This window comes from Anoplopoma fimbria, chromosome 8 (assembly GCF_027596085.1).
Source record: "Anoplopoma fimbria isolate UVic2021 breed Golden Eagle Sablefish chromosome 8, Afim_UVic_2022, whole genome shotgun sequence".
NCBI classification, from domain to species: domain Eukaryota; kingdom Metazoa; phylum Chordata; class Actinopteri; order Perciformes; family Anoplopomatidae; genus Anoplopoma; species Anoplopoma fimbria.
In genome coordinates this window covers 9,788,651-9,816,178 of record NC_072456.1, presented here as the reverse complement: position 1 = coordinate 9,816,178, position 27,528 = coordinate 9,788,651, and the positions used below count along the sequence as shown (strand labels likewise).

General features: G+C 38.4%; 1 protein-coding gene across 1 annotated transcript in view; it reads left to right on the top strand.

Annotated features, from left to right (window-relative positions):
* The window catches only part of LOC129094681 (contactin-associated protein-like 4), a 97,087-nt gene that overhangs the window by 10,087 nt on the left and 59,472 nt on the right, over positions 1-27,528 (top strand). The window contains exon 3 of the mRNA XM_054602941.1: positions 21,976-22,086. Coding sequence (XP_054458916.1) covers positions 21,976-22,086 — 111 coding nt within the window. The remainder of the gene's footprint in view (positions 1-21,975; positions 22,087-27,528) is intronic.

The following is a 27,528-nucleotide window of genomic DNA, read 5'->3' as shown; positions in this document are numbered from 1 at the left end:
AGTGAATGAATAATACAACTAAGGCATGTAGAGGAACTTGCGGCAATGGAGAGACTGAATATTTTTCCAGCCAATTGACCTGCCAAAAGCCCTGAGAATCCAGCAGCAGATGTTGTGAATAAAAAGTTAGAGGAAGAGTCCATTGATCACTTGGCTGGCTCCATTTGGTTTGCAAAATAAATAAGAGTATGTCGGAAAGAAATGGGGACAACAGATTGCAGAGTGGCTCAGGATCAGATGCAAAGCAAAGTGAATTATTTTATTTAGAAGCAAATTAAAGCATACTATCAGGAGTAGCAGCTGGATAGGCCACACTGTCCAGTAAACCTTAAATTACTCCCTTATCACATCACTCTGACAAATTATGTGCTGGAGTAGAATATGAGAACACTGGAAAAGGTGAAAATGGTGATTATTTGATGTTATCTTCATATTAAGATTACTTTTTATACGCTCAGATTTGCTGAGCACAAATGGTATTTTTCAGTATAAGTTACATGCAATTACACCTGGCAGCACAACTGCGCCCTCTCAGTAGACTAATTGCCCCCTGAGAAGGTCCAATCATGACGATAGGCACAGAAACCATTCTAAGCTCCCATATGAAATTTCATCATCTCATATCAGCTGAACTCAACCTTAAAGGACACCGGGTTGAAATAACATCCATTTTTTTTTATCAATATTCAGAAAGTGAATCAACTGACAAATCACTGCTGAAAGTTTCCAAGTTAAATGTGCTGTGTTGAAATGTTCAGCCATGGTACATTCCACTCTCACTAATTCAATATCAAAATTATTTCAGAAATCCAGTGAGTATAAAATCCAGCCAAATGTAAATGAGCCAGCTAAAACTATACACACACTCAAACTGGAGATAAGACGATGATTAAAGCTGATTTTAACTGTATGCACACGCAAACCCAAAAACCCAATTCTCAGACCCAATAGCATTAAGTGGTTCCTAACTTTGTGCTTATTGTGAACCAGCTCTCATCTGTGAAGAGAACGGGGCTTTATGATGCTCTTTGGAAAATGCCAAACGAGCTGCATGGTCCTGGCCTGTGAGCAAAGGTCCCACTAGAAGACACCGAGCCCTCGTGTCACCCTTATGGAGTCTGTTTCTGACAGTTTGGTCAAAAACGTGCACACGAGTAGCTCTAGTCATTTTGTAGGGCTCTGGAAGCTTCCACTTCCTCCAACACAAAAGAGTAGATACCAATCCTGGTGCAGGGTTGTTGCCCTTCTACAGCCCTGTCCAGCTCTCCTCATGTAATGGCCCGTCTCCTGGTATCTCCTCTACGCTCTTGAGACTGTGCTGGGAGACACAGCAATCCTTCTCGAAATGGCTTGTATGGATGTGCCATCCTCGAGGAGCTTGACTGGCTGTGCAACCTGAAAGGGATGCAGGTACCTCCTCATGCTAACAGTAGTGGGCGCCAGCAAAATGCAAAACTAGAGAACAATCAACCAGGAAGAATAAAGAGAGAGAAATGGTCCTCCTGTTCAATTTAATTACAATTACTTAAGCTTCCCAAATGTACAGATCGATATCCAAGAAGTTTAATTGACTTGGTGTTATAATGTGATGATTAAGTGTTGCCTCAATGAGTAGTGTATTTGTCATACAATTGAACTGTCAATATTATGGTTGGTATGGTCACATGGACTTTTCCACCCGCCCTAGTCACCTGACTCCCTCATGGAGATGCTCACCTGTTTCCACTTCACCTTTCTATATCCCTGCAGTACATAACAAGCCCATTTCCTCTCGTTCCCTGCCAGATCATCAAAGTTGTTACAAGACGTTGCTTTCAAGCCACCAAAACCTGAATTTGGCCCCTACTCTGACCATGTAGCTAAATGTTTTTTTACTTTTCTGCTTTTCCGCTTGTTAACTAGTTTTCATGCTGTCTTCATGGCAACATATATTGTTCAGGCAAGGCACACTTTACAGCATATGTATATAGTATTTATTCTAATTTTTTTTAGTAGTTGAACTACTCCAAAATCTCTCCACGTACCCCCAGACAACCGTAGAAGTACCCCCTGGGTACAAACATCGCTGGTTGGGAATCACTCATGTATAGAAATGGCAAGCTGAAATGCACTCCAGAGCCATCAAAAGGCTTATTCTATGCCTCTGCTCATCACATCTATTGAAAGGGATTTACCAGTAGAAGAAACATAAAACACAATGCTGAAAGGAAAGAACTGTAATGTAAACAAACAAGGAGTTAGATGCCCAGTGGGGAGCTATCATTACTGGACTCACTTTTCTGAAATCTAATGCTAGCTTTGACTGGAATAATGCTTGAAAAGCAATTACAAAGTAGTATTGTGTTAATGGAAGAATTATGTGTTTGCCTGTGTTTGTGACTGCATGAGGGAGCCTAAGTATGCAAGCATGCATCTGTTTACATATTAATGCGCACAAAGATTTCAATATCAATCAGAGGCGGATGTCTGGATAAATGAGGCAATTACTTTCACCAAATCCACTGAGACTCATTTGCACTATATGCTAACAAGGGCTAACAGCAGGTAGAAAGGAATGAATACAAACAGTCGATGCTCTATCTGACACAGCAACTCTATCCTATCCCCTGGATAGATATGGAGAGGAAGACTGTACTTTTAACTTTGACAAGAAATCTAAAATGTAAAGTGTATCAAATTGGGATTAACTAACATTAACAAGAGTTTGAATTAAAATAAATGGTTAGGAATAATGAGTTCCAGCTTAAAGCTGCACTGATCAGTATTGTATTGTCAACAATGAATCAAATGACTGTATTATGTGAAAAAGGTCACTCACAGTATGGATCGCATGAAAATTATCAACGACCTTTGCAGTTCCCTTCAGCCTTATGGAGCATTTTTAGCATCACGCTCACCACTCTAGTAGTGTCGTTTCCGGCTGCAGCAGAAAAATCTAAAAACCCACTTTGTGCCACCTTTCCATCACCGAACAGCAGACAGACTAAATTAGCAACTAGCTCTTAAACATAGTGGAGAATTTAGTAAGCAAACAGCCAGATGTCTTCTTCAGGAGTTGGTGGAGACACAATTGTTTGTATGTCAGTTGCTGTGTTTCCGCTTGTTGCGCTGCCCTCAAGTGGCCAAAAAACAGTTAAGACAGACAGTCATACTAAAGGGTTAAGAATAAATTGGTCTTCAGATTAAGATTCCCAATTTATATGAAACACTCTGTGTTTCATGATTTAATTGCCTGTTTGTGTTTGTTTGATAGTTTTGTGTTTTTGTTTGCTTCCATGTAGAGCACTTTGAGAATTTTATTTATTTATTATGAACTTTGAAAAAGGCTCGTTCCTAAATCCTTGCCAGTTCCAGGTCTACTTTTGTATAGCCTCCCAGCCACAAGCTCTTTGCAGAGGCAGAAAGAGTTTTTATAGTACAAGTCAATAAATGATCAGCCTCTTGATTCAGCTATCTTCATTAACTCTTTCCACACAATAAATTGTCAACAGACTTCACCCAGTTAAACACATGAATCCATTAAACATTTAACAATTACTGTACTAGTAAAAGGAGGTACTTCTTTTAAGTCAGCAGCAGCAATAGGTTTCATAATATCGGCTGCTACCTCTCTTCTTTCTTGCATTTTTCCCTGGGCTTATTACTAAACCAGGAAACCTTCACTTTTTGCTTTTGCTCGTGGATTCTCCCTCCGGAGCAGCTCTGCCTCTGAGAAACTAAAACTCCAATCTGCAGCAGAAATTAGTTAATTTGACAGATTTGGTATGAATGCAGCACTACTTAATGTCCCTTTAGATCAAGCTGCAGCCTGCTTCCTGCTGTCGCCAGGACTACGCTCTGTGCTCGGCCCACAGAGAAGAGAACCAGTCAAACATAAAGATAGTGGATGGTTTTAAACTTGTTTTAAACTGGACTAGAATGCTTAACTTTCTTGTAACTATATTAGTTTTGGTGTTTTTGTAGTTTCCTTTTGAGTTCCAATAAAAAGTGCATTAAAAATAAAATTCATACTGAACATATTCATTATGATAAAGCCCAGAAGTAGCAATAAGTAAACATGTTGGTATTCAGAGTAGAATGGGGGATATTTCCATGGTGATATTTTAAAGATGTCTATGAGAGCGAACAAGTCAGCAGGCTGAGATGAGGCTGTGCATTTTCACAATGTGCGAGAAATTACTTTTCTCACACCTCCGCAGCAGAATGGTTTCACATTCTGTGTGATTGTAAGGCAATAACATCAGATCTTTCAGATATGGCAACAAATAATCAAGGGGGCAAATGGCATCAATCCAATTTTCAATTTCGCTTTTCACAGGAGGGGAGGGCGGTTATGGTGGAATTATGTTCCCATCTATGACACATTGTTTTATTGAGTGAGGGAGTTTCTCCTTGTATTTTCAGAAGCATTTTGTAAGGAGAGGGTGTGGAAAGTCCTTGAGGGACCAAAGATGGAAAGAAAGGACGGATAATATGGACAGACACATAAAGAGAGAAGAAAAGAACATAAACAACTAATTAGCTATGATTTTCTTTTTCTGTCAGAGTTTTATTGCTTGACAGATACAATAATGTATTTTCAGATTCATTAGACTTTAAGATATCCAACTCTAAAACTATCAAGCCTCTGGAGAGGATGAATAATTGTGCAATAAATACCTCAAATTGGAAGCTCTCAAATATAAGGTTACATTTGTGAAAGAACAACTTCTTCTCCCCCCTTACATGAATATTGTAAAAAGGTCACTTATTGAGAAGACAGGACTGTTCTATGGTTCTAATTGGTTGTTTCATTGATTGTTCTGTGTTCCAACAATCATGTACCTCTAAGATGCTGTCAGACAACGCAGCTCTGATGTTTGGTAATTAAGTGAGTGTGAGTGACCGGTCCACAACCACGTGTGCATGCAGAGAAAAGTATAGATAGTTTAGTTTTGGGACTCCAGTTGCCTTATTTTATTGGTGTGCTGTCAATTGTGTGCACACAAGACAAGTATTAAATGCTCTTTGTGTTCTTTCAGTTAAGTATAGAATTTGAGAGAGAGAAGTCATTCATTATTAATTTAGGTGGAACGGGAATGTTGTAGACTTTGTATTGCCTTTAAATCATAGTGTATTTGATGAATGTCACAGTCTCTACATCACTCTGCACAGATCTCATATTTTCTTCTCTTTAGTGAAGCTGAAGATGTGGTAAATATAATTTCATCCAAATTTGTTACATGTTGGTCATGACAAGCATATATGAATTGAATAATTTATTTTATTTATTTTTGTCACCATAGACAAACTCAAATAATGGTGTCCTGAGTAGAGAATGTGTTCTGTATTCATGTGATGTCAATACCAAAGAATGTATTATTTATATGATTTATTTATTAGTAACAGCACGTTGCAGAAATACCCAAAAGAAGAGCAACAATGGCAGAGAGAGAATTTAGTAAAATTTAACGGAAGAAGCAGTAGGAGGGAGTTCAAATCTAGGCCCACAGTAGGAGGAGTATAGAATGGCATAATACAAAACCCATAACTCCAAGGACCAGCTCGGTTTACATGTACTGTTCTTGATTTTGCAGTAAACACATTACATTTTGATAGGCAGTTTATTTTACTAATTTATATATTGGCCTTTGTCGATTTCTCCTTAATTCACCAAAACTTGCCACTACATATTTTTTTTTGCATATATAGAGTGTTGATTCCATGAAAAATGATCACCCACCTTTGCAGTTCTCCTCAGCCTTATGGAGCATTTTTAGCATCTTTTAAGGTTATTGTTTTGGTTTTACTGCCAGCTAATTTATTGGGTTGGGTCACGGACAAAAACAAAACTCTCAATTAATGTTGCATGTGTAAATAGCTAACTGCTAAAAATATTAACCACAACAAGTGTATGTATGTCAGTTGTTGTGTTCCTGCTTGTGGTGCTACCTTCAAGTGGCCAAAAAAGAGTTAATGAAGACAGTCATAATAAAGGGTTGAGAATAAAGTTGTTTTCCAAATATTCCAAATAATTTGAATCACCTTTTGTATCATTGTTTTATATCAAAACTTTTGTCTTTTCTGGATTGCCATTGAATGTTTTCTTTTGCCTGCTCTGATTGTAATTTGTCACATTTTGTCTTAAATGACAAAATGCCACCAAGCGCAAAAAGATTTTGCAAATACAGTCTACGGGTTCCATTCACCGGTTTTTTTGTGTAAAAAATGTGCATAAGAACAGGTAGATGGCAACCCACCTGCTCTACACAGGCCCTCCTTTGCTGCATATGAACAGGTGCCTCCTCTCATTTATGCTGCAAGCTATCTCTCCTAACTGTGCATGCTCTGTTGAATATGATCATGCTGCAGCTTCATCAGTGTTGGCAGTACACTGTATCAGTGGGGAAATGAACCGGGCGCTGTGCCGCTCATTCTGGCTCACCACTAAGGTCTTGTTAGTGCTCATTTGTGGGGTACAGTAGAGCAGGAAATTGAAGCCATGCAGAGTGGATTTATACCAAAATAAGCCTCTTTACACCTGTATGATCGTGCATATGCAAATCATATGTAAATCTCTTTACTCTCTCCACACAAGGCTTATTTTGTAGGTGAGGTGAGGCTGTGATGGATTCCCTCATGCTTCAAAATGTAAACTACCCCACACTTCTGCAACGCATAACGCCATTTAAAAGGTGCTGTAATGAGTTTCCTCGTTCTGAAAAGTACCTATCACTCACTGTAAGTCCTCTTGTGTTTAACACACGGTGTTACAATGAGACCTAACCCATGAGAAAAAAACAGGTTGAATTTCAAATGCTTTCAATAAAACAACCAAAGTTTACGTTTTTTTTTTTTTTTTTACAAGCGACCTCCGGGGCAGTCGATGACAAGTCATCGTTGGTGTCCTTTGTTAAAGTTCTGGAAAGGTTTACTAAAGTAGTTTTGATTGCCCACATTTAATTAAGCCTTTAACAAAAGTTGAAACCCTTCATGTATTGTTTTGTTTTTTAAGATTTTTTGAGTAAACAATACTGACAAAACTACGGTCAAAATGCATCAATTCTGTGCAAAAATGCGTTGAATCCAAGAGATGCTAGCCAATTCAAGTCATTGTCTTTGTCCTGGTAGTTGTTTTTACATTTGGTGTTTTCTCCCAGCAATGCAACTAACAGCCCCACCATATCCAACAGGGAAAAAACACAAAATCAATAAACAGTGTAACTATGAAAGACACTCGTTCCATTTGGCCAGTTCAGAATGCTACTTCATCAAATTAGCTTCAGCTGTCATAAATGTGTGTCTCAGTTGCTTTTGTTGTACTCAGTCTGCTCCTCTGTTCTTCTTACTTCTGGCCCCTGCATTGACATACTCCATTTATCCACTAGATGGCCTCACACTCTCCCACCTGTCCCAGTCACCTGACGCTCACTTCCACCCGCTCACCTGTGTCCACTTATCAACTTGATTGTTTGTGTGTTGTTGTTGTTTGTATTGATTAACTCTAACACTGGTTTGTCTCTGTATAAGTCACCTGTATAAAATAACTAGAAGTGTTGATTGCGGGATTAAGCTTTCTGAAGCCCCGAATCACTATGAGGAAGTTGTTTTGAAAACCGTTAACTGTTGTTGAAACATTTGTGACAGTCAAAAATGTCAAAACATCTGCTGGCCAAGCTCTTGATATTGCACTCGTGTGGATGGATTCAATCTGAGACCATGACGAGACAGCCAGAATACGAGTGCTTCTGCTTTCATTGTTTTGTTCAATAAAACTGATCACTTTTCAACAACTCTATTTTTAAATACTGAGGAAGATTGACTCAAACATCAAATCATCAAAACTAGCGCATCCCTCTCTGCTATGACCGACGTAACGAGGCCTTGTTTAGGAAAGTCCTGGATTTTTTTGCCTTGATACTGAGTCGTTATGAAAAGCTGATGAATTAGTAATTTTCTTCCACATCGATAGAAGCTCTCCAGTCATAGCTGGATTATGGACCAGGTAAGTGGGGCAACTGCCCAAAGGTAACAGACTGCCAGGAGGGCCCCCAAAACTTGAATTTAAAGGGGGCCTCAGTGCGAACAGCGCAAACTGACCATTAGCCCCTTGGTGCTTATAACACACCCAGACCCCTCAGTGCTTACAATGTGAGGGCCCCCAGACCCCTTGGTGTTTTAAAGTATAAGCTGACCAAGAGGGCCCTCTGCCCGCGCATCGATTGGAATGTGAGGCCTCTCGGTGCTTACAGTGGGAGTTGACAACTAGGGCTCCAAGGCCAATCCTTATGAGGACTGCAGATTTTGCCCCCCACATTTTTTTTACAGTGCAGCTGTGCAACAAGCAGATCTCTTCAGCAAAGATTATTTACAGCCAAGCAGCTATTAAGATAGTGTAGTCATCGTTCTTCAAGTACTAAATACTGTAGAAAAAAACAAATAACACTTGTACTTACAGTACCAGTCAAAAGTTTGGACACACCTTCTCATTCAACTACTTTGAAGAATCTAAAAATATAAAACATATTCTGGTTTGTTGAGCATTTGTTTGTTTACCACATAATTCCATATGTGTTCCTTCATAGTTTGGATGTCTTCAATATTAATCTACAATGTAGAAAAAAAGAATAAAAATAAAGAAAAAACATTGAATGAGAAGGTGTGTCCAAACTTTTGACTGGTACTGTATGTATGTGATCTGAGATGTGATGTTTTGATTTATCCATGTGTAAAATGGAAATGTGTCCCTCAAGTATTAATAAACTCTCGAAATTCCTCCTAAAGCTGAAGGAACACTCAGTATTGAGTGTTAAACCGATTCAAAATCACACTGGATAGTCCCTGAACTCCTCCTGCCTCCTGGCCTACAACGAAGGCAGATTAAAATAAAGAATCCCTGATGCACATATTAAATATAAACCAATGTGTTGGTCGTTGTTTGTCAGTGTAACAGGCTGGAGGATGGTTTGAGTTTCATTGTCACTTGTCTTCAGGAAACTCCACCTACAACCCCAACCTGGTTCCCCTCAATGTTTGACAGAAGATTTTGCCCTTGAGGTAAGAAAATCAATTTATTTTGTATTGTACCTGTAAAAAGACCCTCATCAAAAAGAGACTGCATGCAGCCTGCAACACATGACCTTGATAGGAAACAGCGTGCCGTTGAGAGCAAGGATCAAAGCTTGTATGGGTGAACAGCAGCAAGGCTAAGCTGCTGCCGCTCCCACCGACCTTCACAGGGAAACACAACAGCCCCACTGCTGGTTCTTCCTGGTTAGAAGGTCAGTTCAGAGGTATTTGTGGATGACTGACATTTGTGGGTGTTCATAACGTTTGCGTTGTCTTTTGTGTGGTCCTGGGGGATACATAGATTTGATTGATTGATGGGCATCTTTTAAATTCAGGTGCACTCTCACTGAATATGTCAAAAAAGAACATGGAGAATTAGAAGTGTTCTGATAGTTTCTGCCAAACATCCAAATTGAAATCAAAATGACTGATGTTCGTCAGATTTACTTTGGTGTGGACTGAGTGTGAGAGGAGAGCTCAGGTGACTCATTATTTTATTTTGTTAATAGGTGTCTTTCTTTGGCTGGAGGTGCATTGCAGCTGTGAGGTCTCTGTGTCAAATCCAGCCTTCACTCGGTGTCCTTCAAATTGCCTCAGAATTTATAAAAATATATTTTTTGTTTTAAAAGAGCTACTAAACAACATTCCTGAAGATTTGTGAACATGACCTTCCATTTGAGGAAATGCAGTGTGCTCACACTACTGATCTCTGACGGGGATTAATTATTAGGTTATTGTCTATTTTTCAATACAGATTTCTTTGCTTTTTCTGTCAGAAAAGTTACTTTTTACTTTGAAAAGCTGGATAAAAACATTTTTGAGTTTGTTCATAGATGGATTAGAAAAGGGGCCCTGACTCAGGGGCTGGGCTTCGCCTGCAAAAATGGATCTGAAACGACTACAAAAAGACACTGAACGACCACTACTATAGTCTGGATGTCTTGGGCTTTTACACATACATTTTTACATTATCTCCTAATCAGTATCCCTGGTCTCATGCAAAGAAATGTGAGAATTGTATTACTTTTAGGTGGTTGAGATGACCAACAACTACACTAAGAGTTAAACAGCTACTAGCCACACGCTCTCTCTGCGCTTCAGTGAAACCAGTCCTGGGAAGCTTCTTCATGGTCTCAGTAACAGTCTCGTAAAAGCCCTCCCTCCTCGTTTCTTCGCTCCTTCTTTTCCCTCCATCACTTGATAGAGGGCAGGCGGTGTGAGAGCATCCTCCTCCTCCTCCTCCTCCTCCTCCTCCTCCTCCCCACTGGGTACCGGCCGGCCCTCCACATTTGTGTCAGCAGGGCTACTGCAGCGCAGCGGAGGAGAGCAGCAAAAGAGGAGGCGGACAGACAGACAGAGGGACTCCACTTCGACTAGTTGGATAATAGTCTGCAGCATCCCGTCGCTGCAACATGCCTTTGGGGAGCGCAAGGCTGGCCGGGATTACTGCGCTGCTCGCCTCGCTGCTGCTCGGCTCCGGTGGGACAGGTGGAGAAGGTGAGCGGCTCCGTGCGTTGTTTCGTTTAAAAGGGACAACCATGGTTTATTAATGCATTAAGACATCACTAGGCTTTAATGGTACGGGATAACAATGAGGCGGGATGATATATCTGGCTGCTTGATGACAGGTGGATGTCGATGAGACTTTAAATCTTCTTTTCCTTCTTAAAGCTCTTGTTTTTCCAGTATGTGGCTAAAACAGTTTAAAGTGCTTTTCTTCGTCTTTGTATTGATATAACAGCCAATGGCAGAATGAAAATTGGTCAAACATGGTAAGGTCTACTTTTCCAAAAGCTAGAATGAATTCAAATAACTGAAATATGTCTGAATGTATTGTTTATTCAAGAGAATCCAAACTCTGATAAACTTCTTAGTGCTGCAATTGGGGATTATTTTCATTTATTGATTAATCTGCTGATATTTTTATCCATTAATCAACCGACTTTGACTAATCTATTACAATGTCCGTTTCCCAAAGTCCGAGATGATGCCTTCAAATGCCCCGTTTTTTGTCTGACTAGCAGTCCAAAACACAGAAAGATCTTCAGTTTACAATGATTTTAAATTAGTGAGAGACAGCCACTCCTCTCATTGTTGCCACTTTGGTACTTTTGCTTTAAAAAAATGACTTTAACCATTATCAAACAGTTAATCTAACAATTTAAGTATTAAAAGTTTTCAGATCTAGCCTTTTCCTAAAAAGAAAGTCAAGGAATATGCCTTCAATGTTTTTGTTGTAAGCGCTCTTACCTTTTACTTTTGTAAATAAACACATGCATTAAAGAGGGATGTCAATTCTGATCTATGCTGCTACCCATTTCTCCAGTTTGGGAAGAAGCACCGTAGCTCATACAGTTTATCCTGTGAATTTGGCGAATTAAACAGTTTGCTGGGTCTGATCCGACCACCTTAGGGTCTTGTTGTTTAAAGGGAGCTCACATCCTCAGGGGATTTATGGCTGTTAAGTCTTGAGAAACCGCGAATCGCACAAGTTATGTTCTTATTTTAGCTTCTTTTTTTTTTTTTTTTTTTTTTTTTTTGCAAGCCTCATGAGAGAAAAGGAGAAACTGTGGTCTTTCTGTGGAGTTGTGAAGGAGCTGCACAGGATGCTGCTGCTGCTGCTTCGGCTCCAGTTCTGCACAGAACAGGTTTCAGAAAAGATCCTAAAAAGTGGGTTGTTGGGTAAAGGGATGATTTCAGAAGTGAAGTCACTGAAAACGACTCTTCTTCAATGGTTGCTTGAGAAACCAGACTTTTGTGAAAGAATTTACCCTGCAACATGTGTGAGAAATAGATTGATCTCTTATTCCCTGCCATCACAGAGTACACGCTGTTATTTTCCTCTCGGCGGTTTTAATGAATAGTTCCAGTCTCTGCATTCGTAAAGCAGCAGCCTGCTACAACCTGATGATCTTCCTCCCCACTGTAATGCTGTACTCTCTTTGAAAGACGCTGAAAATGAGGGCAAATTTTAAGTTGCCATCCCTGTAGGCAGATTGACAAACAACATCACTGAGCCTTTTCACACACAGATTGGTGGTGCTGGATGTGGAGGGTAGAAAAGAGGAATGTATGCATAAATATGCCTTGTGGTTTCTCAACTGTATTGATTCTTTGGGTAGACAACAGCTATAACAGGAAAGAAAGTGTCATTGTTAGTATGAAATGAAACTGACCCTAATCCTGATGAAATGGATAATTTTTCTGCGAGGCTCAGACACGACAATCTCCAAGAAACAAAAAAAAAAGAAGAAATTTACTGTATCACTCCACTGTGCTTCATATATTTTGCACATTGTAACTGCATTAGTCAGAGCCTTTATCATCCACTTAACGACCTGTCTTCTGTCCAGATTATGCCTCCTAAGCAATGAAAAGGTTTCAGCTGAGTAAAGAGCTATCACATCATTCATCCTGCTTTGTACATGAAGGACAGGAGGTTTCGGTCATTGTCACATTCATCATCTTCAGCGATACTCTCTTTTCCTGTTAACATAGTGAATGACCCTTCCTCTCTAACACTTGCTGAGTATAGGCAACTTCTCTTAAGCTCTTTTTTTCCCAGTGCGTTACAACTATCACTTTTTATGTGTACAAATCAAACTATATGAATAGCCCCCAGGAGACGTTCACCATAAAAACCCCCAAAAATTGTGTCTCACTTCTCTCTATGGGTGTGGCCATTCAAAATAACTATAGACAATATTGATATACCTGGGATAGTCTGGCGACTCTGTCTACAACTCTGAAGGTCAAAGGAACCATTTAGTTCATGGTTAAAAGCAACCAGTTATGACTGTAACACAGCCTCCAGTCTAAATGTCATGTGCTTTTGTATGCGCAGCCTTTCGCTCTGACCTCTTTCTAAGTTATTTGTAGCACTATAACAATGTAATACTACTGCTGCCATTGCTAGCGCAAGAAAGAAAATAATTGTTTGCATGACTGCGAGAGTTCACTTATCAGGAAAACACAAGATGTTTTAGGCATTTGTTCAATGATGTGTGGTGTCATTTTTTCATTTTTCTGGTGGGGATCAGTCAAATATTTATCATCATCTTCATCATAATAGTTAATATAGTATTTTTTTTTCTGTCTGTAAATATTATATTTCAGTTATTGTGTTTTTCTACTGTTTTTATTGCTTATTTATAATACTTGTTTTTTATTTTTATTTTTTATTTTTCATTTTTATTTTTATTTTTATCTTGTCTTTCTTTACTATGTCTCTTGTGTGCACTTTAACTCTATGCTGCTGTAAGCCTGCAAATTTCCCCGCTGCGGGACTAATAAAGGATTATCTTATCTTATCTTATCATCAGCATCACTATGTGAGACAAATCTGTACCTTCTTCCACCCTTTACTTCAACATTAAATGTCTTGCACACTCACATACTCTCTTCATTAGTTTTGTTTCACTTTGCAATTGCCATCGGTACCACTTCACCACAAGCTCCATAAAGGTCACGTTTCTGCATTTCCCTAAAACATTGCAGAAAACACAATTTTGCCAGCGGAAGCAGCAAAGTGTCTTCAGGAGTGTATCTCTCAGATGGCTGAGACAGTAGGTGTGTTTGTATTGTTTAACTAGCTGAGGCTGAGGAGGGAAACATAAGTTGCTGTTATTTTCTCAGACTGCTGTAAATTCATCTCCTCCAGTCCACCGCCAGACAGAGAATAAGTTGGTAAAAAATATGCTGGGAGAGGAGTTGATTTAAATTTGGGCCTAGCTCCCTGTTTCATATGCGCACAGCCCTGTCTCATCAGAATTTATTACTTTTCAATGAGCTGGTGGTGTGCACTGAGAGAACATAAACCTCTGAATAAAATCAATTTTGTGTGAATGTGCGAGACATTTTCTCTGCAAAAACCCCGCTGTCCTTTATGCTTCATGAGATGGTGGAGTCTTAGAGAACCACCATGAGGAAAGAGCAAAGGAGTGGAGGATAAAGTGCCCCTTACTTTTCTTCTATAGCATCGTTTATGAAAATGTGTTTAGTCAAAGTGGAGTCATAAAGAGGTTCTGATTAAGTCAAGGTTACATTAAAGGTGGTAGCGGCTGGTGGTGTGAGCCTAAAGCTTTCAGTCATGACTCTAGATTTATTAATCCAGGGACAAGTAGTTAAGCGATAAAAGTGACAGAGAACTGCAGTCCATCCATCTGCTTTTGTGACCTGAGGGATTTTGTGTTTGCCCAAGGCCGACTCCCCAGTGGATGTCTGCCTCCCTAAAAACAGACTCATTCATCAAACGGCCCTGTCATTATCTCAGATGACTTGTTATTGGTCCAAGATTCAGCCACTTTCTGCTGAGGTCACCATTCACTGTCATACTCTGAAACAGGAGGAGCGTAGAAATTCTGGGCATCAGCCATTACCAAAATTACATTGTTACACTGTTAATGATGACTGACATGTTGATTTACTGTAAATTCATCACCTTTCTTTATTTTACTAAAAGTGAGGATGGCGAGTGAGATATTTCTCTCAGGAAATGTTCCTTTTAGTTTTTAGATTAGAAAATCAGTGCTGGAAGAAGTATTCAGTGTTTCCAGACTTATATTATTTCATATTATATTGTGGGATGTATTATGATCTCTGTTGCATTAACACTTTTTATGACTTTATATCTTATGTATATAAAATCATAATCTGCAACATAACTACAGTATTAACAATATTTGTCAGATTAAATAGTAAGTAAAATATTTCCCTCTGAAATGGAGTAGAAGTATAAAGTAATATACTTGCAATACTCAAGTAAAGTTCAAGTACCTCAAAATTATACTTAAGTACCTGAGTAAAGGCACCTAATTACTTTACACCACTGCAAAAAAAAAGTGTAGTTCAGAAGCACTGAGACAAAAAGGGTAATATGCTAAAAGATATATTGATGTCGACATGTGCGCCCTTTTAAGCTTTAGATACTGCACATAACATAACTTCAAAACTTTTCTTAAACGTAATGAAACATTGAAACATTAAGAAATACATTTATATTTATTTCATGCTGTATATAGTGTCTCCATTAAAAATAACTAATTGTGATTAACAACGTGTTGATTCCAAATTAATATTTTTCCCTTACATCTGCGTGCATGGAATTCCATATCAGTATGTTTATTTAACCATTTAAACCCTGGGAGGAAAGACAAAGAAAAACTACATGCTGTTTGATTGACAGGTGTGATAACTGATTATCTTTTTTTACTTTGCTGTGTGATTTCAAACCCGCATTCATTTTGTAATAAATTTATTGGCCACTAGGGGACAGTAAGGCTTACAACAACCCATTGACTAAACGCCTAAAACTTTCATATGGGTTTAATATTATAATGATACAATACAAAAATATTGAATATAGCAGCATTAAACTAGTCAATAATTATAATATGTACTTAAATATATAAATTGTAGGCCATATCTCGTAAAGAGTCATACATAGGGAATGAAATTATTATTTTTTATGTATTCCAAGTTCTTAGGCCTATTTTATTAGTGTGATGGGACAGAAAAAGAAAGAGAAGAGAGAGAGAAAAAAAGGAAAAAACAGCCCAAGTTTGTCAAAGAAACAATGAGGAGTGCACAAAGAAAGAGAAGAAGTAGAGGAGTTTGGTTCACTGTCCTGTGTGGACATACATTGTAGTTGCCCTCAGTCTTAAAGCCATGCAGTGACACTCCCAACTCCTTCTCTAATTTCACCCATCAGTGGGTTTTCTTTTTTTTTTTTTTTTTGTGTGTGTGTGTGTTTGTGTGCGTGTGCGATTTCCGATGAATTCACCTGACTCCCCTCATCTCACCTTCACAGAGCTGCAGCTCTGTTGTGCACAGCAACACAAGTTTCAGCAATAAAATCCTGTTCTTCTGTATCACGATCGTCCAGCGGGATAACATTACTGTAACATAGGTTTTCAATGCAATTTTCTTTGAAGGGAATTCTGATGTTATTAAATAGATTCAAGGGCTCCATTGATCATAATCTGTGAGCAGGACTTAATTTACACCTAAATTATTTTGTGGTTTCAAATGGTCAGGATGGAAACATATTTGTTACTTATTGAGTAAACCAATAAAACGGCAAAGTAGGACATTGCAGAACATTTTTATTATACAGACTTTTTATTTTTTTTACACATACTTACATGTTACTTGCATACAAATATATCTGGGAGACTACAAGCGTGACACCTTTTCGTAAAGGTTAATAGCTTTGAAATTAAGTTATCTATAGGCTTTTATTAAGAATATATGTCTTCTGAAAACAGCCTCACTAGCACAGGATATGGTCTTTAAACATCAAGCCCTCTAACATATTATTTATATCTGTCTCTTCACCACAAGCTGCCAAAATAAGACCAGAGTTGTGATAAGCTAGACTTTTCTTTTAAAGTATTCTTGTTATAAATGTGTATGTATAGTGTAAGTGCAAACCCTGTGCTACTTAAAGACTGTCTCGGCATCCTCCCTCATTACTATTCCTGTCTCATTCCATTGAACAGCAAATTGACATTAAGTTTAGCTCTACAGTTAATAATTACTTAACCTGATGCTGTGACCTTCCTTCTTTCCGATTCAATGACAGCCTTTATATTTGTTTGAGTCGCACAGTGGGAGTGGGCAATGTAAGTGCCTCTTGAAATACAGTAAATTGTAATTATAACCATAAGCACTCTTGTCCTGATTCTTTTCTTACCTCCCACTCTTTTTGAAAAAAGTTATATGATGAAACTGGTCACCATCAAATTAATACTCCTGGATCTTATTGCTATAGGTCATCACCCCATTCAACATTTTACATCAGACAGGTTTTAAACATGTTTCTTTTAAGTCCCGTTTTTTACAAGCAATTATCAGTGAGGGCCTATTATTTAAGATCTGAGATCTGGTGAAAAGGATTGGAGCAGCAAATACAGCAAAAGTCAGACACATGTCCTGTATATACAGTAATTAAATGTATAAAAGATAGATGTTCTCATATTCTATTGTTCTTAGATGATGTCCATTTCAGTTAATATGTCTCATCTTAAACCAGCTTGATGCACCAGTGAGGATTTAGGCATGTCCTATCGTTGAATTAATAAATAAATTATGAACAAGTATTTTGTATTTTTCTGTCGTTCCCAACATTACTGTGAGAACATTCTACCCTACACAGTAACAAACGATTTACCAGGAATATTGAATAGATTAACGTTTATTTTTGTGTGTGAAGAATACAATCAAGTCATAATATACTGAATTAAGTTTCTTGCTTTTAATCTATTTACCGATGCTATGAAACATCCTCTCTTGTAACCACAATACATTTTACATGTTTAAAGATGAAGCAAGAAAAAGTTATTTTGAGTTGTAGGTATTCCAAATGAAGTTTTATGCAGCAGCTTAATTAAAGTCTAAAATAAGTATTTGCTCACATTAGGAGACTGTCCTCCCAAGAAAAATAGCAGCATCAGTTGTTTCAGACAGTGAAAACCCCCCACAAATGTTAATACTTTCAAGTGATGAACCCCTCTCGCTGCGGGACGGATTAAGTCTCAATGGCAAAGGTGGAGTAGTACAACTTTATTTTAGGGCCACACAGTATGCAGAGGGAGGAGGCCAAGGTGGATGGATGGGTCAAAAAAACATCAAAACAACAAAAACTTGCCGTCCATCTCCTTTTTCCCCACAAACAGTAAATGACAAAAATCACCTAAGCTTAATAAAAGAGTTGTTAAAACTCAAACCATGCTTTGTTTTATGTGTCATTCTGTTGAAATTTACTTGAATCTGTCTTTCAAAATCTATGCAGCTCAAGGTTTAAGGCACGAACAACAAAAAAATTGTTAAGTGCTAAAAGCAAAATAGGAGCATTATCATTTGTAGAATCTTTGTTTTGTTAATAAAGTGACTTAATGTCCTCTCAATGAGAAGGAAAAGAAATAAATGCTATTCAAGTTCATGTTCCTAATTTAAAATTCAAATACGATCCATTAATGAGAGACTCATCACATACTCCACACATCTACCCCTTGATCCATTAGTAGAAGTGATGTAACCTGTAGCAATTCTACCAAATCTGCATAAGACTGACACATTTCATTGTCAATGATTTTTTAATCTTCCTTCTCATTACTGATATGTTTTGCATTCATTTTTTGGTTGTTTGTCTCAGCAGTCTGTATGTCTGCTAATGTTTTAAACCTCGCCAAATCCTGATAAATGTTTTAATTGCTGTTTTGATGCACTACAGATTTTTTTTTAATCATTTTATTATGCTGATTAGCTCTGCCTCCCATGAAGCTACATATTGATACAGTTATTGCTGAAAAAATGATTGCATTGTTTTCATACCATTTTACAGAGAAAAAGTAGTTAATTATGTTTCAGTGAGCAGTTTAACTAGGGAGGTCTAAGATGTCGAGAGTGGAATGAGTCAAAATACGGGCTAGCCTGGTGTGTTAGCCACCAACAGACAGATGAAGGGCTGGAAATGAGGAACGACCATTTCTCTCATTGTTGGCAGTCAGTCTTGCAGCAGAGCGTCTCATTTAAGCTGTCCAGTCTGCAGGATTCACATCAATCTCAGCCAAACTGCACGCTTTACCAGGCTCACTATTAGTTTGACTTACACAATTCTGGATGACTCAACAAAATGTTACCTCACAACTCGGTAGACAGCCAAAAACTGGGTTACTCAGTAAAGCTAAATTACTTATGAAGGCTCTTGGAAATCCGCTCCCAATTACAGCTGGCCTGTAGTACAAAGTTGGCATAACTTCGAGTAGCAGTTACCTTAAAATAAGACTAGTCTACAGCCATGCTCGTGCCTCAGTTGTACTACAACGTTCATTGTAAAGCAATGAAACTGTTCGATAGATAGACGTTAAGGTCTTTTTCTATGTTTGTAAGACTGTTCAAGCTATCCAAGTATCTCTGTGGCTAAGTATAACCTCACAGAGCTGGATGTAGACTTGTGAAGTATTCATTATTGTGAAGACAACAAACAGAAGTTTGATTCCAAGTTCTAAAAGATATGTTTTTCTGCTTCAGGAAGTAAATTCAAGTTCAAATTTTATTGCTAAAAATGATTTATTTTAGTGTTACCTCTAAGTAAGAAGAGTATCTTCGTGTTGGCGGAGGTTTAAGCTCTTGTGTGCCTTTTAGTTCCTGGCATTGTTTATTCACTCACATGATATATAATTTGTCTACTGGCAATTTTTTGTTAAAAGGTGAAAAGTATTTAACAAACAAGCACAGCTGTTGATTGCTGTAACATCCTGTTTACTCTGAGAGAGAGAGTGAGTGAGGGTGAGATCGTACTGATCAACAAGTCTGGGACACTTGCACTGCTCTGAACTCTCTTACCTTTTAGTCTGTTGAAGTGATGGATGGTACTCATCAGTATTCAGCATCTCTGGATCTGCTGTTGTCTCTCTGGGCCCTCAGTTATTTCACGGGAATGGTAAACTGGATGATATACTGCAGATGGATGGACTTTCTGTCTCTGATTTTGTCTCTCTCTCTCTCCTGTAATCTTTTGCCTCAAGTGCAAAACACACCAGCTGCATCCCAGTGTTGTCATACAGACAGAAGAAGTACAGTGTCTGGGATGTGCTGATCCAGGGAGCTAATGTAATACAATGTATGCCTTTCTAAAGAGTTGATGCCCATTGGACATACTGGACAATAGACCAGTGTTTGAACTAGGATAACTTCCAGAAAACTGAAGGGAAACTGGAACTCCTGGGTATGGTTCCAGAAATAAGAGCCTATTGGAAAATTTATGTCATTTGTAATAACGCAAATTACATCCATTTGTGATTTTTAACATATTTTATATTTAGTGGTCTTTAACAAATACCATTTCCCACAAGCCAGGTTAAACCAGTAATTGGTGAAATTGAGGCCATTTGAGAGGTTATAAATCTGGAGATGTTGACCTTCCTAGACCAGACGTAGTTTTGTAGGTTTTTTAAAAAAAATTATACTAAAAGCAAAGAGAGAAGATAAGGCTGATAACATCAAATATGCGCTGGAAAATCTTCATATTTGGTTAACAACTGTGATAAATTTTTTTGTGACAAATGATATTTCTACTGTAGGTTCAGTCAGTGTTTCAAGTAAATCCCCTTCTGCTGCTAGTCTAAAGCCTCCTTTTCTTCAAAAACGTATTTAAGGTTCCATCATTCCTGTTTAAGAAAGGCTTTGTGGTTCCATGTATCCATGTCTGACAAAGCACAGAAGGGTTATAAAAGTTATGAAAGGTGTTAGGATCTACCAACATTTAGTAGTTTTCTTTGAGTGACAATCAGAATCAGGAATGAAAAAAGACAGATTTTTGTTGCAATGATAGATCCAAATAGCTTACATACATCAGTATACTTTTACGAAAATTAGCTCTTCAGCCCATTTGGAGCATATCACCTAATTTTCACTCTTTTGTTCAATTTTTCATGAAGGACTTTCTGAGCATTGCTATCTCTCAACATGTCATCAGTGTCAGGTCATGGTTCTTCAAACTATAAGTCAAATCAGAGGTCTGGCTTGAATGTTTTCTGTTGTCAACATTATTACTTTAAAAAAAAAAAACTGTACAGTAGTTTGCTTGGAAACGTGTTCCTTTTTTTCCATCTAGAAAAATATGAAAAACATTAATCGAAGTTTTGACAATTGACATCTGGGAGGAAACTGGATTTCACATGTTTGGCACATAAATACCAACTACAAACATCTGGGGTAAGCAGAAGAGGGTTTGGAGCGGTGATATTTAGAGATGATAGTTCAAATTTAATCTTTCAATATATTATTATGCACTTCCGTAAAAAAGCCATGCGATTGCTGCAGATTTTTCTCTGTCTCTGAAGTGTCTGCAGAGAGGAGAGGGGTACCCTGGGTAGACTTAGGCGGATATGACGGGCCATTCAAAACGGTCAACAGTCTGTGGTTTACAGCCCCAAGTAATGAAACTTTCTCTGCGCTTCAAGTGAAGTACAATAATGTTGACAAGGTAATATTAGCTGAAGCCTTGTTGTCAGAGGGGGGAGATGGAACCTGGCACTTCCGAATGGGTTGTGAATAATTTGAACTGGCTCACTTCTCAATTGTGGAAAACAACCATTAAAAAAAGATTCTAGATTGTGCTTTTGCAGCAATCGTTCAAACAGTGAACATTTCATAATTACTTTATAATTAGATATTCTGGGGAAACTGCAACAGCGTGGATACATTACAAAACAAGTCACCACTCCTGTTTCATAACTGCTTTTGTGAGATGCAGAACAACAGTCCTCAAAGTAGTTTCCTGCTAAAGGACATTTCACCAGGGTATGAGTGGCCTCCTACTTTCCATTGAGAAGTGACTCTTATAGCAATAAAGGCATATCAATTGATAATCAGAATATTAACTATACCTCACGAAAGCATACTCAATACTGTGCAAATATTCTGTTTTATAATATTTAACATTGGCACACTTGTATCCTTCATTTTGATATTACTTCTTTGAGACTGTTGCCATGGCGTTGTTTGTCAGTGCATCAGCATATGTACAGACGTCATATACTTACTGTTCATGGGTCACTTATTCAGAGTCAATTTGTACTCAACTTATAAATCCAATTCATACCCTTGACATTTATAAATTCAAAGTGTACGAGGCATGAAAAGGTCTCCACTGACTCCCTCTGAAACAAAGTTGTTTTATTCATGTTCCTGCTCTGTGTGATCCCATTATCTGCCCCAACCTTCTATTATATGTTATGGATACTCAACAGAGCCTTTAAGTTTAACCTTTCCATAAGAAGAAAACTTCCTTACTTCCTTCAGACTGCTTTTTTTTTTACCATCTTTATATTGAAATAACACACTGAAACATGTTGATCCATAGGTTCAATGAAACTATTCATGATACTAAACCTTCTTCTCTGCTTTGTGATTGGTTAACAGAGGTATGTGACAGCCCGCTGGTAGCCAATCTGCCATCATCATCATTCAGAAGCTCCTCCAAGCTAACCAGCAGCCATGGGCCGGTCTTTGCTAAGGTCAACAGGAGAGAAGGTGAGGAATCATTCATTGCTTTGTTCATTGTGCATATTAAATATTTTACCACCCATAGTGGTGGCACATTTCAAGATGGATTTATTGTCATAAATATTCACTGCGCTGATCCAGGCATTGGCAATGATACATACTTTAATTGTTGCTGAACTTTATGTCAGTTTTTCATATTTAAAGCATCACTAGAAAGCTTTATACCAAGTGTTTTAGCTTTTAAGGTTTAAGGGACTTTGTTACCCAGAATCCATTACTCTGACTTATCTAATATAGCAAAAAGATAAATATTTTGCATAAAATTCTTTGACATAACATAAACTTTTTGGATGTAAAATGTCGGGACAGTGAAGTCAATTTTGTTCCCACTCAGTCTCAGTGTTTTGTCCATCCATTATTTTAATGTGCAGCTTAACTTCTGGATTTGTTTATCGACGTTTAAAAAAGTTTCAACGTTTATGAACCACTTTGTTGTTGGCTTTCTGACTAGTAGAGAAACAGCGATATACAGGGAGAGGGTGCACAAGCTGAAATCATGAGAGACGGAGAGTGAGAGAGCGAGCAGCGATCGAAAGACTAGCAAGTGAACAAGAGAAACAAAACTGTATATGCTGAAAGCTTCATGGCAGTTAGATACTTAATAAGAAAGATGAATAACCTTCAAACACTTAGTAGATTGTCATCTTTAGAGACAGACTTTCTGGAGTTTTCAGTCTCCTTTTCTATCTCTTTAGTCCTCCTTTCCTTTCATTAATTACATCTAACTCCAAATTCGGAGTCACACGACAGGACCTTCATCTCTACCCTTTTCTTTAACAGCTGTGACATTTTCTATTTGATCACAGTTGTGTTTCTAAGCATGAGCAATGAGGGGTTTGGGGTGCTGGCTGTCCATAAAACGTTTAGCCTTGTGCACCCAGTCAGTTGTTGACATGATCTGTCAAGAAGCCCCTTCAGGCCAGTGAAATGTTGGGAACAGAAAGCAAAGTCCATCTACTGAAACTCCCTTTTTTTTTTTTTACTGAAATGTGAACAGTTTGGTTCTTTGGGCTGCAGTGATGCATTTCCCCCTCAGTGCAGGAGGGAGTCTTCACCTCTCTATAGGACGCAGAGCGCAAACTTCAGATAGAGTCACACAGTCTGAGAGATACCTCTGTGGAGGCAAGTGATAGAGAGAGTGATGGAGAGATATAGAGACAGAAGGATGGATGGATAGATAGATGGAGGTACATTTTTTCTCCCTGTTTGTAAAATTGTCTTTCATTCCTACTTTAAGTAGGATATTAAAATTTGAGTAACTTGAAGACAAATTTACGATAAATCAGCAAAATGTTTCTTTCCTGTGAACACATTCCAACACATAGGAAATTGATATGACAGTGAAATTGTTGTGCTAATTTCTTGGGTCTGTAGGGACCGCTGAAACATAAAGCCAATCATACAGCTGGACCCTTTCCAGCAGCCTTGCAGCAAGCGTTCACAAATAATTTTTCTCACATCTTTGTTCATTTATTGTGCATTTTTAATGACATTTCACCAAGTTTAAACAAAACAGCAACATTTATTAATTTAGCTTTATATTACATTTTCAAACTCATTAAAACAGAAGCAAACAGCAAGAAATACTAAAAACACCATATTAAAAATTTGAGCAGTTGTTACATGACTCAACTTGTCATAGTAACACAACATGCTTCGCTGCTCAGGAGTTTTTTATGAGCTGAGTAGTAGAATAAGAGTGACCGTTGAGCAAGCGATGTACATCTCAGCCCTCAACAAAGTCTTGGACAAGTAAATATGAGCCTAAACACAAAACTAAAATCAGACTGAACACTACTTGACTAATAACATAATGGACAGGTTTTGGCTGTTTTAAAGAGGAAGAATATCTATCATTCTCCAATAGCACATCCCCTGTGGTATTCCACGTTACCACTATCGTAATATATCTGTGATGTAGCTCCCACATCTCTGGTATATATGAAAACAATGACAAGAAACTCCCTGTCGGTGGAGTCAGACCAGCTTGTTGTCATGTTTTTCATTGTTTATTTCAAAGATATACTATGCAGGGTTTCCTGAAAAATAATGTATAGTGTTGACTCTGCTTCAGAGAACATGCCCTCTGGCTGTATTTTATTATTTTGCTGCATGTTCGGAATGTTTCTGGGTTTCAGGCTAAGATCACTGGGTGTGTAGCCTAAGGCACAAGCACGCATCCAGCTAACAAAATGCTGTACACAGCATCGAAAAAACGCATATGAGGTGAACCAGCAAGCGGACAAAGCTTGTTCCAAAACTAAAGTGAATCTGGGATTGGCTTCCACCGCTTCTGGTGTTGTGGAGCGAGGGGAAAAGAGGGGCCATCTTTTAATGCCCTGTATACAAACAGTAAGTGACAATTACTTAAATTCGGTCAAATATTTATTTGTAAATCTGCATGGCTCCTGTCATCTTTTATTCTGAATGACTGAGAATTGGCTTTAAATATTAAATTCATGATATGAACGGAAATTGTTAAGTATCTGTGTACCGGTTATAGCCTGTTATAAATTATCTAAAAAATATTTCAGAATCCCTGGCCTAAATTATATATTATCTCAGGATAGTTCTCAGATTCTCTTGAGAACCAGAAAATATCTGCAATATGTGTCAAATATCTATGCTGTCTGGAGAAAATAGCATCCTCTTGTTTTGCATCTGATTTTCTCAGTTTTAAATTTCTCAGGAGTCCCAATCAGTGACAATTGTACGCCTGGTATACGCCAGGAGAAGCCTCTCCTTCCTGATGAGGGCAAAACTGAAGCATGTAGCCAGTGAAGTGTCTTGTCGATCACAAAGTTGTTATAACAAACTCCAAAAATCTCTATCAGAAGCCAAATGGCCAGCTGGAATATAGAGGATACATACTACCTCATGCCTCTTTGGCTTTCGCTGCTGCCAGTTAGTCCCATCTTGGCTGGTCATCAATATGTGTGCTGGCATTGATAGGAATGTTCACATATGGCAGCCATTTAATCCCATTAGGGTGTTGCCTCTTCTTCCAGTGTTGCGCCCTACTATGGCTGGACACTGAATGGGGCCAACAGCAACAGGAGGAAGCAACAGTCCTGCACTGACATTTAATCTTACTACTCCCAGGTGCATAACAATGTGCTAAGTAGACAATTTGCATGTCATGAAGTTGGGGAGAGGCCATAGATGGGAGCTTTGATGCAGAGCTCAGCAGGGTTGCTCTAACAGACTGCTCTGGGTTAGAGGCCAGGGAGGCACAAGCAAAAGGCTGATGGTCTCTGCAAATGTTGACCTTTTTGAAGTCAGTCTGCAGTCTGAGCCAATAAGCCAATACAGGCAGATAAATAATCACACTCAAATTTCACCAGAGTTTATGGCGCGGAATATCTGAGTGTTGGGGATATTGTTTGTTATCTGATCAAGAAATAGCTAATGGAGCATGGAGTCATGTTTTTTCCCTCCAACTAGGCAAGCAGCAGTGGTAGGTTTGAGATGGGGACAGAGTCGCTGCAGATGGGGGTTGCAATGGAAATATTCATACTGCTGCAGTCCGCCAGACCTCAAACTTTGACTTGTCATGCGTCCCGGTGGCAGCTTGCTCTGTGCAAACACATTTGGAGAATTGGTGATTCACCTGATGATCTATGATTCAACAGAGTCCGTCAACAATCTAATCTTTGACTGTCTTGTTGCAGTTATGGAGCTGAAGAAAAAGGTTTTGAGGGGCATTCCCCACAGGGTAGATTCGGCATATCCTAATTTGCATGCTTATGTGCAAATATCAGCAGAGCTGAGCAGCAATGACTCTGATGTCATCTCACCTTTTCCCTGTTCTCACTATAACCATTTCTCTTTCTTTCTATCACCATTCCTGTATTTTATCTCTTCTCTGCCATGTCCTGCCACTCTCTTGTCATCCTCCTCGTCGAGCGTGGTCTGCTGTAATTGTAATTTTAACAGCCAAGAAAACATTGAGATAACTTCATTCAATCTTATAGTGAAATGTTAATGACAGCATTTAACATTTATAGGCAAATGTTAATGGCGGTATTTAACATCTAAACTGTCTCTTTTTTTTTTCAGTGGGCCATACAGATAATTGCACATTAGAACCATGGTAATTACGCTGAAATAGGCCTGGAACACTTCATCAATCATTAATCATTTTCTGGAAGTGCTAATTTAGATTTGAAAAGGGGATTCAAATATTAACAGTGGGCTGTAGTTGAAATGACCTATGTGGGGGAACCGTAGATGAGGTATTGATCTTTGTGTGTCAATGCCCCACATTCAGCTGCCCGTTTAATGCTGCTCTTTAACACCTTTTCTGGTTAAATACCACAGGTCCTCCACGTAAAGCCTCTTAATCTCTCTCCATGAATCTAATTATATGGATAAATGTTGCCTGATTGACAAATTGCAGCTAAAAGCCTCTCACCTTTTTTAATTGCTTCTACATCCCTCACTCATTTTATATCATATAGTGTATTTTTGAGCCAATCATCCATATTTTCCTGTGTTCCAGATCAATTTATTTATTTTACTGCCAGAGAAGCAGAAGTAATAAGGTACCATGCTTACTTTGGCTTTACCTTTTTATAATTATTTTTCAAGTAAACATGAATCATTTTTAAAAAGATCATATGGGTCTTTTGAAATTCACAAATTCTCTATTTACATGTTTTTGTTGTGTAGCTATAGGGAATTGCTGCTTCTGTATGACACTGCCATCAGCTTAATCACGTGTACTTTTATAGAAAAACACTATTGATACCGCTGCAACCTGCAAACTTCATTGGTTTGTTCTCCTTTTATAAACTCCCTCTTAGCCTGAGTCCCATTACTTAGCAATCCTTTTTCTTAATTTTCTACTCGCCTACCACATTTTGTTTAAATTCTCCAAGGCCAGCATCTCCAGAGCCTGGTCCTAATTATACCTTCCTGCAAGATCCCTAAAACTGGTCTTTATAATGGGCATTACCTCTTACACATGTTCCAGTGGCCTTCTTTGTTTGAATCTGCTCCTTTCAGTAGGTCCTGTTTTGTTTTGTTTTGTTGCTTCCCATCTCTGTTAATATGGCTCTTGGTTTGCTCTGATGCGGAGTATTTTTTTTATATATAACATATTATCTCCTAGGTTGTCAGAAAAAAAGCCTTGAGTTCCACCTTAAATCCACTGCAACTATATTTGTCTCTGATTAGCTGAAACCACTCTCAAATTTCCCCAAGCCCAGTCAGACACATTTACAAATTTTAATCTGGTAATGCTGTCCATCTCTTCTGATGGCTGTCTGTGTCTTACCACCTCTGTTTGAAACTCACTTTGGGGGATTGTTTCCTCCTGTAATGGCTTGTATGCTATTTTCCCCATCTGTCCTATGTCTTCCTCTCCCCCTGAGTGTTTTCACCTTTCCTTTACCCATTACTGGGTGG